The 15,424-nt window shown below is 37.6% G+C and overlaps 1 protein-coding gene across 1 annotated transcript in view; it reads left to right on the top strand.

The window, feature by feature from the left end:
* Positions 1–12,390, top strand: part of FGF5 (fibroblast growth factor 5) — a 118,466-nt gene extending 106,076 nt beyond the window's left edge. Inside the window, exon 3 of the mRNA XM_077476173.1 lies at positions 11,613–12,390. Coding sequence (XP_077332299.1) covers positions 11,613–11,963 — 351 coding nt within the window. The 3' untranslated portion in view covers positions 11,964–12,390. The remainder of the gene's footprint in view (positions 1–11,612) is intronic.
* The last annotated feature ends 3,034 nt before the right edge of the window (positions 12,391–15,424 follow it).

Below are 15,424 nucleotides of genomic sequence, written 5' to 3'. Positions count from 1 at the left end.
CCCCGTGGATATTTATGCTGCAATCTGGGCTTTGTGGTTCCATCTGCAATTACCAGGACTTTTTTATCATTTTGGACTGGATGTTATCATCTATTGCGCTGCACATGTTTTTGTGGTTTGCTTTAAGGGAAATGTGACTATCCTCTAGTGTCCATCTAGCAATAATATTTCTTATATCTTTTTTTTTGTTTGCACTGATTGTACCATTTTTATTGTTGTTCAAGTGTTTTGACGGTCAACATATAAAATCATATATTTATTTCCACATTCAATTTCAATTATTTCTAGCCTATTCTTATTAATCTGAATTGCCCTGATGCTTGTGAATGTATTTTGTGAAGAACCCCCACATTTACTTCCTAGAATTCTGTCACTCGTAGTTCCTATGCCCTGTGAGTAGGCACTGTTGTGTCACACATTTCACAGAGCATGCCTTCTCAAACTACAGAGGTGCAAAGAGGAGGAGTTCAGGAGGCAGTATCAGTGGAAAAATCATTGTTTGCAAGCGGTAAGGTACCATTGAATATGTAGGCCTTAGAGTTTGAAAGTAAACAGCAAAGGAGAAGCAGCAATGCAGGGGATCCAGGAAGTTGTGGAAAGAGGCAGACAGCAGACAGGCAGAACTCACAACATGAAAGGAGGTTTTTCAAGTAAGCTCATACTGGATTGTCAAAATAACTATTGTTTGCTTTACTTTTGAAAATGCTGATGTTATAAAATGTGACGTTGTGACTATAGAACTACTTTGATTTTACAAATACATTTACAGGGGCTCAAAGATTAATCCCAATGTTGTACTGTAGAGTTATCACACTTTTTTTTTGACAGACGCATTAAACTGTATGCTTGTTACTAGTTGAAAAAAAAAACACATTGGCTCTCTGACTGATTGACAGCAGTGGGAGCCAATGGAGCCACTGCTGTGTCTCAGCCAGTTAGGCAGGAGAGTCCCAGACAGCCAAGTCACTCAATGCATAGAATGCATTAAGAGAAAAAAAACCTTCTGCCTTTAGAACCACTTTAAAGTGATACTAAAGTCATGTTTTTTCCTATAAAAATAACAAACATGTTGAACTTACCTGCTCTGTGCAGCAGTTTTGCACAGAGCAGCCCAGATCCTCCTTTTCTCAGGTACCTTGCCGGTGGTGTGCCCCTACAGCAAGCAGCTTGCTATGGGGGCAACCAAGCTTAGTCACAGCTTCCTGGGTCCATTCAGACATGGAGCCATGGCTCAGTCCTGCCCTCTTTCTCTCCTTATTGGCTCACTGACTTTGATTGACAGCATCGGGAGCCAATAGCGCCTTGCTGCTGTCTCAGCCAATGAGTAGGGAAAGCCCCAGACAGCCAAGACTCTTGTGCAACATCGCTGGATAGAGAGGGGGCTCAGGTAACTATTAGAGGGGCTAACAGGGGAGCTGCACACAGAAGGTTTTTTATTTTAATGCATAGAATGACTTTAGTACAACTAAGTTAATAAAGATGCAAGCTTTTAGGATAACCTAGATCCATTTCTCAGAATTTATGTATGCAGAAAGCCTGAAAAAGGATCTAAGTTAATGCAAACTTTCTGCATTTTTCTGTATTCATATAAAGTGCTAATAGTCATTTTCCACTGCTGAAATATCCCTGCAGCAGAACTGTCTTCATTTCATTCAGAACAAGTAAAAAGCCCATTACACAACAAAATGATACCTTCATCAATTGCTAGTGATCTACCACAAGCACATTTTAAAGTCTTAATTATGCCTTCTGCAGAATGATTTATGTCAAGGGCACTAAGTAAAATTAAATTAAACCATCCACCTTCTGGTTAATTATCACGGAAAGGAAGAGTGCTGTAAGTGGATTCCAATTAGACCGGTTACAGTCCAAGGTTACAAAGTGCAATTCCTCAGCTTATAAGAAGAAACACAAATAATGGAGAAACTTGACCCAAATGTTTAATGATCTTGGATCTAAACAATAAGATAAAGCAAAAATGACATCTGTTCTTTCTTTATGGTTTGGCAGCAAATTATTCCATGGTCTAATTATTTCTAAATACCTCCGTGCTTTATAAAAGCTCATCGTATAATTTTCATGCAGCCATGCTTCTAATCTGTAAATAGTTTAATAAATAAGCATGATGATGGCCAAGAAGACAAAACAGTGCATAGTATAGAGCATCTCCTACTGAAAGAGGTAATTTATCAAAAGAGTATTTTTTTGGTAGCAAGGTTAAACTATGTTTGGTTAACTAATTAAACATTACAAATACAAATAATGATATGAAAACGTACTATTTTTACTAAGCAAACATATTTTTTAAACCAATAAACCTAAAATAATTTGCCAGATTTCTTCATAATGATCCCTAAATATATGTCTACGGATAGCTAAAATGTAGGAAAGAAATTATTTATATTCTTCCATACTACACTGTATTGTATATTCAAAATCCCTCAAATCTAAAGATTGTCTTTACAGTTTTATTTCAAATTATAATATAAAATTAAACTATCTTTAATGAAAAGATGCACTGCATTTATGTAGAGTAAATCGGATATTGAATTTAAAGTGGAACTATGGGAAGAGTAAAAAAAAAAAAAAATATATAATGTAATCTGTCACTAGCATGAACAAGCACAACGGGAGTCCCCCCTGTAACAAAGCTATATTACCTTCCAGTTGATCTTGCCAGTAGACCCATTATTTCCCCACTTCTTTTAAAACGATGACAATATTGTTAAATCAGTAGTGAAATTACACAGCAGCATTGTCACCCAGTGGACATTGGATATGGTAGTTATATGGTAGTTATAGGTAGACAATTTCTATGCAGTTACATTGTAAACTAAATTAAATTTAGTTTTTTCTTCTTCTTTTATAAAAGGGATTTAAGCCATAAGTAAAGATAAGCTCAATGTTCATTCCGAATGTAACTTCGAACTGAACATTTACTGTTTGGACGTTCATCTGAAGATTAAGATTAAGATCAACACTAGACTCATCTAAGATGAGAAGAATGACTGGCCATTCTGTTTACAATCAGGACAAAGTGGCTGGAAGCTGTAATTTTGCCAGCAATATAAACTCACTTTTTTCTTTATAAAAGTCAGTCTTGCTGTACTAAGTTCTATACATCTCACAGATGCACCATTTCACAGGCCAGGTCATGGCAGCCCCCATACATGTTATTTAAACTTTACATGCGTAGTGGCCACTACAGTGGACAGCTATTCAAAAGCTGTTTTTTTGTATATGCATGAGTTCTGATTGTATAGTTACATATCACTCATTACAATGGATGCCAATGTGTCACCCTATACTCTGCCACCCACTGGCAAGCCTTTGTAAGTGCAAAAAAAATCTCAAAAACAAGAAGGCCCACAGAAATCCAGAAAGGCTGGGCAGCTTAGGAATATCTTGCCAATACATCTATAGGAGGAGACCCTTGAAGGTCAAAAAGATATGGTAACATCAAGTAACACCTAAAAAAACATATTGTAATTAAATTGTATTAGTGTCAATTCTAACTTGGGCCATAATTACAATTAATAATTTATTCTGGCCATTAAAATTAATTTATTTTCAAGTGTTAACACTCATTATGTGCCAAAAAACGGCTGCTCCTGGATGCACTGGTAGTGGGCTTTTTTCTGCTAAAAGCCCCTGCCTCTAAACCCCTCTAAACGCTTTTATTTGTGCATGGAAACATAGGCTAACATGTAGGAATGTTTGGAAGAAAAAAAAATGGTGGGCCCCCCTAGAAACATCATTAAAAACTTCCAATGTGGATGGGGCCTAATAGTTAATGTCTGTATATTTTGTAGAGCTCACGTGCAGAGCCTGATAGACAGGCCTAAAGGATACCATCTAAATTCTTCAATTAAAACCTCAATTGCATGCAGTCCACTCGAGTGGACATGTGAAGAACTCAGAGAATGAATGTTCAAAAAAAATTATGTTATGTTTTTTCTTATTAAGAGTAATAAAAACACTCAAGAAAAAAATCCTGACTGTGATTTTTATAATTCATGCATGAAAGGTTTAATAGAGTTTTGCATTTTTGTTTTATTTTTACTAATATCACTGCTTCCTGCTAAGGAGACTTTAAAAAACTTTTTATTTTTGCTTTGGTTCATGTTCATCAAGCCCTATTTTACAGTCATGGCCGAAATTGTTGGCACCTCAGAAATTTTTCCAGAAACAAGTATTTCTCACAGAAAAGTATTGCAGTAGCACATGTTTTGCTATACACGTTTATTCCCTTTGTGTGTATTGGAACAAAACTAAAAAAGGGAGGAAAAAAGCAAATTGGACATAATGTCACACAAATTTCCAAAAATGGGCTGGTCAAAATTCTTGGCACCCTTAACTTAATATTTGGTTGCACACCCTTTTGAAAAAATAACAGAAATCAGTCACTTCCTATAACCATCAATAAGCTTCTTACACCTCTCACCTGGAATTTTGGACCACTCTTCCTTTGCAAACTGCTCCAGGTCTCTCTTATTAGAAGGGAACCTTTTCCCAACAGCAATTTTAAGATCTCTCCACAGGTGCTCAATGGGATTCAGATCTGGACTCATTGCTGGCCACTTTAGAACTCTTCAGCGCTTTATTGTCATCCATTTCTGGGTGCTTTTTGACATATGTTTGGGGTCATTGTCCTGGTGAAAGACCCAAGATCTCGGATGCAAACCCAGCTTTCTGACACTGGGCTCTACAGTGCAACCCAAAATCCTTTGGTAATCCTCAGATTTCATGAAGCCTTGCACACATTCAAGGCACCCAGTGCCAGAGGCAGCAGAACAACCCCAAAACATAATTGAACCTCCGCCATATTTCACTGTAGGTATTGTGTTCTTTTCTTTGTAGGCCTCATTCCGTTTTTGGTTAACAGTAGAATGATGTGCTTTACCAAAAAGCTCTATCTTGGTCTCATCTGTCCACAAGACGTTTTCCCAGAAGGATTTTGGCTTACTCAAGTACATTTTGGATAACTGTAGTCTTGCTTTTTTGTGTCTCTGTGTCAGTAGTGGGGTCCGCCTGGGTTTCCTGCCATAGCGTTTCATTTCATTTTAATGTCAACAGATAGTTTGAGCTGACACTGATGCTCCCTGAGCCTGCAGGACAGCTTGAATTTTTTTGGAACTTGTTTGGGGCTGCTTATCCACTATCCAGACTATCCTGCATTGCAACCTTTCATCAATTTTTCTCTTTTCTTCTCAGATTAGCTACAGTGCCATGGGTTGCAAACTTCTTGATAATGTTGCTCACTGTGGACAAAGGCAAACCTAGATCTCTGGAGATGGACTTGTAACCATGATATTGTTGATATTTTTCCACAATTTTGGTCCTCAGACAGTTCTATTCTCCTATTTCTGTTGTCCATGTTTAGTGTGGCACATACAGACACACAATGCAAAGACTAAGTGAACTTCTCTCCTTTTTATCTGCTTTCAGGTGTGATTTTTATATTGCCCACACCTGTTACTTGCCCCAGGTGAGTTTAAAGTAGCATCACATGCTTGAAACAATCTTATTTATCCACAATTATGAAAGGGTGCAACGAATTTTGACCGGCCCATTTTTGGATTTTTTGTGACATTATGTACAATTTGCTTTTTTTCCTCCTTTTTTTGTTTTGTTCCAATACACACAAAGGGAATAAACATGTGTATAGGAAAACATGTGTTACTGCAATACTTTTCTGTGAGAAATACTTGATTTTCTGGAAAAATTTCCGGGATGCCAACAATTTCAGCCATGACTGTATGTTATTAGCAGCCCTCTTACTAAGGTATTGCATTGTTTTTAGGCAGTTGTAAGGTATTTTGTATGTACACCATTCTTGTTTAGTAAAAGCACATTAATATAACTACAGAGTTTTCTGCTTCATTGCTTTACCACAAAGTAACCAAAAAGACAAAGCAAAACAGGCCCTATGCCATTCGTTTGACAATCACTTGCCTATTAGCCTAGAAAATGGGCATAACTGATTTCTATCATTCAGCTCCTATTGACTTCAATGGGGTTTAGATTCAGCAACCAAACTTTAGTTATGTTTGCCCAACTCTGCTGAAACCAAACCCAGGTAGATTTGACTCATCACCAGCCATACGAATCAAAGCTGCCCATTGTAATTCCCCCCCTACACCTTCCTCTTCTCCACCAGTGTAATATGTTTGTTTTTTTGACCCTCTAACCACCACTCTTGCTGAACAGCTAAATGGGAAGTACCCTTTAGGGGTGGGACTATACTGGCACTAATAAAGTACAATGGAGATATAAAAAAAAAAAAATATTGGTACAAAGGATTAAAACTAGAAATATGGTACATAGTCAAAAAATTTGCAACAATACATATATGTTGAAATTATCAAGTCACACCTCTTGCTGGACAGCTAGCAATATTACTAGAAGTAGAAAAGTAACAAAAAACAAAACAAAACAAAGACTGCTGGGATAATGTTATTGATGGACGACATCTCATAAAGTACGTTATAGTATCACTATATTGCTATAGATAAAAGCTAATGATGACATTGTAAAAAATTCCAGTGTACTTATTCCATTGCCACATAGAAAATCTGTATCACTGTGATTTTCACTTTAGCAGATCATTGCTACAGAGTGTTGCAGCATGTAACAGTGATATAGTAACTAGATTTTTACCAGTTTTATATTTTTATTATTATGTAATTTTTCTGACTTGCACTACAAGAATAAACAAACCTTATAACTGAATTGTCTTTTTCAATGTTTTTACTTAGCACTTCCAAAGCGTAAAATATTTTACAGATTGCATATTGTCATTTTTTTATGTATAACAGATGTTTTGTGTTGTAATGGCTCCTGTACACACATGTAAAGCAAAGCAACTATTAAACATGGAAAATTAGTAAAACTCTGATGTCATTTGCGTTTTTCTGCGAGGGCTAGCATAGTCATGCAGAGCTTAAGCCGTTTTGGATAACAAATAGGTTAATTCTTTTGATCATGGAAATCTGCATCTTCTAAAATATTTCTTCCATGCAATGAGTCCTTCAGCTTGTCTAAGATCATGTTACAAAGCCCCCAATCTGAGGTCATCATGACTAATCCAAACAAGTTCCATGGCATTCCCTGACTGTTTTATGTTTTCTTCCTGCTAAAAGTTTATTTACTCAAAAGGAAGTTTATGGTGAATAAAATAATGTCCATACTGATAATCCTATAATCCATTAATGTCACTGAGGGTGCCTGTAGAAATATGGTACTGAACAGGTGCGGTTTTTTTTTAGCTGTTCACATCACTAGCACGTTTTACATCTAAGTTCTACCCTCTTTGATTTGTATTAATTGGGGGTATATTACAATAAAATACAATGTGCATTTTTTTATGAGACAGTATTTACAGCTTTTGAAATATATACGTTTTTTCCTGTTTCTCTTTTACTATCATAACCAACAATATTATCTATGTCATGGCTTTTTTAAAGTGCTCATTCTAACAACCATGGAGTTGTGGAGGTCTACATTAACCACCCTCCTAACAGCCATTGTACTAAAGTAGCCACTAGGGTGAGCAGTTATGTAAGTGAATGTTTTAAACATCCTTTTGCTTACTGTTCATGTGTGTGCTCGGCAAATGCCTGAGGTATTGCTATTATTAGCCAGAGGAGATCAGAGGAGATCATGAGCTAAATGCACAGAGCCAATTAGAGTGGCTCTTTGCCTCATAATTGCTGTGATGCCCAATCACAATTATAAACAGTACTACTACTACTTACATTCAAGAGCTTTCCCATTCCTTCACAATAAATGGAAGGGAAGAAGGAGGATATGTGTTTCATCGCAAGACCAGAGAAGAGAAAGACAGCAGAGGGAAGGCTGGTGATCACTAGGTAGCAAAACTGGATTATAAAATGTTACCAAAATGAATCTAGGGTTTGCTAAAGGTTCACGAGAGCAAAGAACATTTGTGAAGGAGATCTCACTTATATGGAGAAGGGTATAGAGCAGCACCTCTTTGTATTTATACTCAGGTGTTCTATAATGGGGTCCTATTTTGAGTTTAACATTGAGAATACCTTTAGGCTCCATTCACACCTGAGCATATCAATTCACTGATGTTTTTTGGTCGTTTTCTTTAAAACGTGTTAACCCCAAAAAATAGAATAAAGATCCTGTTCCTTTAAAACGTGTTATACAGCACAGTGCTTGTGCTGTGTATTTTGCCCCCCTCTATCACCTGAAGTACCTGGCTGATCCTGCCAGTTTCCACACTCCCCTTTGTACACTGACCACGATATATCAGGGCTGCTGAGCCCTGACACCATTGTAGTGTACGTGCCTCCGTCATATGCTGCTATCTGCAGCTCTTCTGTCTCCCTCTGTCCTCCTCCTCCCCCTCCCCTCCCTGCCTGTCATCTCCCACTATGGCTGATCTTCTCCTCTCCCCACTGCTTTAAAACAAACTGATCTGTATATCATCCCCTATGTCAGATAAAACACTGTCCTAGTGCCTCTGCTTTATAAAAATAAGACAATTTCTACCTGTTTTAACAGTGTCTCCCAGTGATCACATGACTCCAGGCTCTCAGCTCCTCTCTTCGCTGCCTCCCCGTCTGATGTCAGCAGGTTGGCCCCACCCACTGAAGATATCACACAGGGAGAGCTGAGAGCCTGGAGTTATCTTATCACTGGGAGATGCTGTTAAAACAGGTAGAAAGTTTTTTTTATATAAAGCACAGGCATTAGGATGCAGTTTTTTATCTGACACGGGATGAATTAAAAATGAGATAGTGGCTTAACAACCACTTTAAGCTTTTTTGCAGCTTTTTCAAGCTTTTTTAAAGCATTCTATAAGTGTATTACAAGTGTCTTACAGCTACAGGCATTTTTGATTAGCCAATAGAAAGCACTAGGGGGGAGGAGAGGGAGTGGAAATTATGGGTGAAGAGCTACTATTTGAGTAGAAAACATTTGTATAATGCTTGTACAATGCTCCAGTCAGGTGTTTCTATTAAGGTCTAAGGGGCCAAAAATGCTTATAATCTGCCAAAAAGAAGCTCATATACTTTTTTGAGCTTCGGGCGTTTTGTTTCAGGTGATAGAATGCTCAAATGTGAACAGGGGCCATTGAAATTAATGGGATTTGGCTTGTTGAGCGTTTTAGAGCTACAAGCTTTACAGAAAATTGCTCATGTGTGAACAGGGCCTTATGGCAATCAATATACTTCTTGTGAATTTTGCTTATATTGTTTGGAACATAAGTAAAAACCCTTGATATTTTTAAAATATAAATAGCTGGGCAAAAATGGAATCTTCAGTAAAAAATTGATTTTTTTTTTTTTTTCAACAGTATTAATTCTTAATGTGTCACAAATGCAAAAAAAAAAAATATATCTTTAATAAAATAAAGCAATCTGACTAGTGTAGAGTAGCTTCATTGTAATTACTGAAAAATAAATGTTCAAATCTTTCAAGCAAATTGCAGGTATTAAATTATTTCATTATTTAACAAAGGGCTATAATGAAGAGACTGAAGGTCATCGCTTGCAAACATTATCATTGTTAAAAATCGGTAAGGCAGATGTCTTCTGGCCTCAAGCCACAGAATGTACAAAGAGGAAACATGATACAGATGAGTCTGGAAAGCACGCTATATTTTGTCTTTTAATGATCACAAATTAGGCAAAGTATCATTTTACACTTCAGAGGATGCATAAGGCACACTATTTCCAATAAAAACTGTTTAAGGCTGGTGTGAATGCCTGCTGAATTAGCACTGCATAGTAATTGTCAAAGTATATAGTTCATTCGTCCGTGCCTTTAGTTTTATATTACCTTTTGAGGGTGGGCACAATGTAGATAGAGCCTAATTCATAAATGGTTATCATACTAATGTACTCAAGTAAAGGTGAGATTTATACTAAAAGGGTACAAGAAGTAATGCACTTCTTGCTGTAAAAGCAGGGGAGATATTCACCTTCAAAGACTTCATGTAAAAAGAAATCTATGCTACAGTAAAAAAAAAAAAAATGTATAATAAGACATTGTGGTATGAAGAGGTGAAAATATTGTTTGATCCCTGGTGGTGTAAAAATTTAAGGATTACAGATTTAAACATAATGCTAGCTCATATTCTAGTAAAGATTATATAGTTGCTAAAAGTGATCATTCAAGGAGTGTTAAAAAAATAAAATGAAGGTAATGTGTAAATTATAAATTGTGTAAAAGGGGCTTAAGAAAAATGTCTATTTTTTGTACAGTATGTGAGTATTTTTACATGTGAGAGTTGATTTATCAAAGGAACATTTTTCACTTTATGCTCACTTTAGAAGCCTAATGTTTCCTATATGGTTTTAATCCCCCTGTTAAAGACATGGTATTAAAAGTAAACACAGGCTATGGTGAATAAAAACTACCCGCTCCATAGCTGTGAATATTATTGATCAGTAATTCCTATGCATATAATGTAATTTTTCACTGCTCCTTCCTACAACATTGGTCTGTGGGGGATGATTTACTAGAGACATAGGGGTTGATTTACTAAAGGCAAATCCACTCTGCACTACAAATGCACTACAAGCGCACTTGGAAGTGCAGTTGTTGTAAACCTGAGGTTAAGATCTGAAATGAGGGGAAGCTCTGCTGATTTTATCATCCAATCATGTACAAGCAAAAATGCTGTTTTTTATTTTCTTTGCATGTCCCCCTCAGATCTGCTGTGACTGCACTTTCAAGTGCACTTGTAGTGCAAAGTGGATATGCCTTTAGTAAATTAACCCCACAGAGACGGTTTACTTAGCAATATGAATATTCACTTTAGAAGATAAATGTTCACTTTTGCCTGTGATTTTTTATTCTGGGGAGTAAATGTTCACATCAAGGAATGAGCATACACTTAGAAGGAATAGAGACTGATCACTTTCCAAAATGAATGCTTACCTAATATTAGCGAACATTGTGATGCTATGCACATTATCACCCAAGAGAAATTAGTAAAAACAAGACTCTGTTACCTGCAGATCATTAGATCCAACCAGTTCAACCAATAAAATAGGGAAAAAAAGCAAAATCAGACTTACTTACAGTCTCAACTTCTTAGTAAATCAACTCCACTGAGTTGGCCAACTCACTGAAAACAACGCTCTCTCCCTCTTTAGCTAATATCTTGTCAACAGTTGTTAAGCAGGGAGGTCAAATAAAATACATAACTCTTTTTTGTCTTCCTTTAAGTCTTTATATATAATACAATAACAATAATTTCAATACAATTGACTTAAAAGCAATATAATTTCACTTCGAAATGCATTTTTGGGACAGATTGCCACTTCATTAACTGCAACATCAGAACACTTATGAAATATCACCCAAGGGAAACAGCAATCCTTGGCTCAAAGGAAGAGCAGGTAGTGTCCTACAGTATTCCATACACATCTGTGTATGAAAAATGAACTGTAGGAAGTACTGCTGGAAAAGACTATGAGCAAAGCCATAAGAGAATCACAGCATAATAAATATCTGTTCCATTACCTTATATCTTCCTTATATCGTTAAGTAGGACAGCTTTGGTTTACATACCTGCCTTTCCTGATTTGTTAATTTGACTAATATTGTATCTCTCTTTTGTTTTTCAGCATAAATTTACAGATGAATGCAAATTTATGGAAAGGTATCAGGAAAACAGCTATAACACCTATGCCTCAGCTACTTACAGAACTGAAAAAACAGGGAGAAGGTGGTATGTGGCTCTTAATAAAAGAGGCAAAGCCAAAAAGGGTTCTAGCCCAAGAGTGAAACCTCAGCATATATCAACACACTTTCTCCCTAGGATCAAGCACATAGATCCTCCTGAACTATCCTTTACTGTAACAGTACCCAAAAAGAAAAAGACTTTGCCCATACCTGCCAAACCCAAAACCGTGAAGCCGCCACCGAAGAAGAGCAGTAGCCCTGTTAGATACAGACTAAAGTTTCGCTTTGGATAATTTGTGACTTGCACCCAGTCGTGGTAGAAATATTCTTACTGTGCTGGCAGTTTGACAAGTATAACACAGCAGTGGGTTTGTACTCTGCACTTCATCCTTCTATACTATAACCAATGAGATTGCCCACCTCTAAATTCTGGTTAGGGAAGTGGATTATTTGATAGTGGGTTTGAGATTTCTCAGTGAGTGCAATACAATGGTGCAGTTAAACTTCCAAAAACTGTGGGAAGACAGTCCATAGGTGATAACTTGATGTACTAAAATATTTATCATATGATTGCAAGAGGAGTTGGAAAGACTGCCTATGACTATGTTAAACCTCATATAAATTTATTAACCAAAAGTGATGACTAACACTCCAGGTACATACCGGTAATTACTTTTATGTAGCACATTTGAAATACAAAATAAATATTTGATAAATTTACATTGGAAACTTTTAATTCATTATTGCTAACATAACAAATGTTTGGTAAATGATTGGTATTTATAAATACACATTTCACCACAACAAATACTGTATAGGGAACTATTTGTCACAAATTAAATGAGAAATGTGCACAATATTTGTCCAATATTCTTTGGTAAGCATTTACTCTGAGGCCCCTATCACACTGGTGGAGTCCGCCAGCCGATCTGCCCACTCAGCAGGGGATATGTCCGCTGATCTCCGCTGAGCAGGCAGATGACAGGTCTGATGATGCAGAGCGGATATGGACACATCCCACTGTCCTTTATGGGCTGTCAGATGGAAAGGAACTGTCTGTCCCTTTCCATCTGACTGTCATCCAAACCACCAGATGGATTTTTAGTGGAGAGGATCAGATGGGATGTTGGCAGGTGTCAACGGACACATGTTCACTGACATCCGCCTCTCCATAGAGAGCAATGGGTGGTCTGATCGAGTCTGCCTAAGAAACTCACAGGCAGACCAAATCGGTCCAGCAATGTGAAAGAGACTGAAAATTACATAGGGAACGTTTTTTTCTGTAACATTCACCCTATGTAAGAAAAAGGTGAAATCCGTATGCATTAATCTGACTATTTTCTGCTAAATATGCCATAACTTTATGACCATCTATAGGTTAAGTGAATAACATTTAGGCTGCTTTCACACTGAGGCACTTTACAGGCATTATAGTGCTTAAAATAACACTTGCATAGCGCCTGTAAAGAGCCTCTCCTCTCACTCCACTGTGAAAGCCTGAATGCTTCCACACTGGAGCGGTGCGCTTTCAGGACGGTAAAAAAAAGCAAGCAGCATCTTTGCAGCGCCACCAGCGGTTTTACCCCTTTTTCGGCTGCTAGCAGGGGTTAAAGGAGCCTCGCTAGGGGCCGAATAGTGCAGCTAAAACAAGGGTAACGTGCCGCTAAAAATAGCGGAGTTTACCGCCGACTCCCACTAGCCCCAGTGTGAAATTAGGCTCATTATCTCTTTACAATGGCATCAGAAAATCAGTGTAATATTTTAGGCAGCAAATAAATATGTTGTCCCTGAAGTTGATGTGTTGAAAGCATAAAACAATAAGCATTGCAGTTTATTGTGTATGGGGCTGCATAGCTGCAGTTCAGTCAGGGTGCCCATGCTGACCCATGTTCACAGCCAAAATCATCTACTATGAGCATCAGAACTGGACCATGGAGCAAGGGAAGAAGGTAGGTTGTTGTCTGATGAATCACGTTTTCTTCTGTGGATTCCATAGATCTTTTCCATCATGTGGATAGCTGGGTGTGTCAGTGTGTGTCCATCACTTACCTGAAGAAAAGCTAGCACCAGGATGCCATATGTGAAGAAGGTAAGTCAGCGGATGCAGTGTGATGCTTTGGGCAATAATCTGCTGGGAAACCTTGAGTCCTGCCAATTCATCTGGATGTTACTTGAAACATACCACCTACCTAAATATTTATGCTGACCAAGTACAACCCTGCAAGGAAACAGTATTCCCCAATGTCAGTGACCTCTTTCAGTGGGATAATGCACCCTGCCAAACTGCAAAAATAGTTCAAGAATGGTTTGAGGAAAACAATGAGTTTGAGATATTGACTTATGCCATGTACACATGACTGGACTTTCTTCCTGGCGGACCTTTGGCGGACTTCCTACGGACTTTTGGAATGAATGGATTTGGCCACAAACAATCACAGCAAAGTCCGACGGATTTGAACGTGATGACGTATGATCGGACTAGAATAAGAAAGTTCATAGCCAGTAGCCAATAGCTGCCCTAGTGTTGGTTTTCGTCCATCGGACTAGCATACAGACTAACGGATTCTAAATATAAAGTCCATCTGATTTTTCGACAGCAAAGGTCTGATGAAGCCAACACCTTTCTGAGCATGCGCGAAACTTAGTTTGTCGAACAAGCCTACACACGAGCGGACTGTCCGCTGAAACCAAGTTTCAGCGGACTGTCTTACGGAAATTCCAAAAAACTTTGTTCGACAGACTGTCCGCTGAAACTGTCCGCTGAAGCCCACACACGAGCGGACTGTCCGCTGAAACACTGTTCAGCGGACAAAGTTGGGCGAACAGTCCGCCCGTGTGTACGCGGCCTCAGAAGTCTCTATGCCTCGACAAGTTAGGGCTGTCTTGGTGGAAAAACGGGACATTATTATTACAAGCTGACCGATGTGTAATCATATATATATATATATATATATATTATAAACGCAACACTTTTGTGTTCGCCCCTATTTATCATGAGCTGATCTACGACTTTTTCTTTGTACACAAAAGGCCTATTTCTCTCAAATATTGTTCACAAATCTGTCTAAATCTGTGTTAGTGAGCACTTCTCCTTTGCCAAGATAATCCATCCACCTCACAGATGTGGCATATCAAGATGCTGATTAGACAGCATGATTATTGCACAGATGTGCCTTAGCCTGGCCACAATAAAAGACGAGGTCTGTAAGTTACAGCAAGATCCACGTGTGGAACTGCATGTAACTTATGTAACTTATTCTGTTTCAGTTCTGTTTTACATTCTTACAATTCCAGATTCACAAATCACTGGGCATATATAATAGTGACTATACATCAACTTTTTGTACAAACTAAAGGAAAACATGGAATTTTTTGTTTGCCATTAATCACTTTCAACATGAATTGTAAGTAACGCCTCACTGGCTATGACAAAAAGAATGTCTATAAGTCCAAATCACCAAAACTCCAGGGTAATTTACTGCAAAAAGCATGCAGTATTTTTTCTGTGAATTATTTGCTTTATTTTACTTTTCTTTCCTATTTTTTTTCTCATCTAAACAAAGTCTTCATCACATGAAATAGCTTTGTTTATCGCATGTAATGATATTATGGATACTTACAGAATTCTGTAAGTTGTTCACAAAGATAATCATGTGTGTTTACCTCTTCTTGTCTATAAGGGGCACAGAAAATTAAAATAAAATAACACTTCAAAAAGAAAAAGTTAAATCAACAAGACATAAAAAGTAAACTT

Source organism: Lithobates pipiens, unplaced genomic scaffold (assembly GCF_037356315.1).
Source record: "Lithobates pipiens isolate NorthernLeopardFrog02 unplaced genomic scaffold, aLitPip1_a1.2 Scaffold_13, whole genome shotgun sequence".
Classification (NCBI taxonomy): domain Eukaryota; kingdom Metazoa; phylum Chordata; class Amphibia; order Anura; family Ranidae; genus Lithobates; species Lithobates pipiens.
This window is presented reverse-complemented; position numbering and strand designations above follow the sequence as displayed.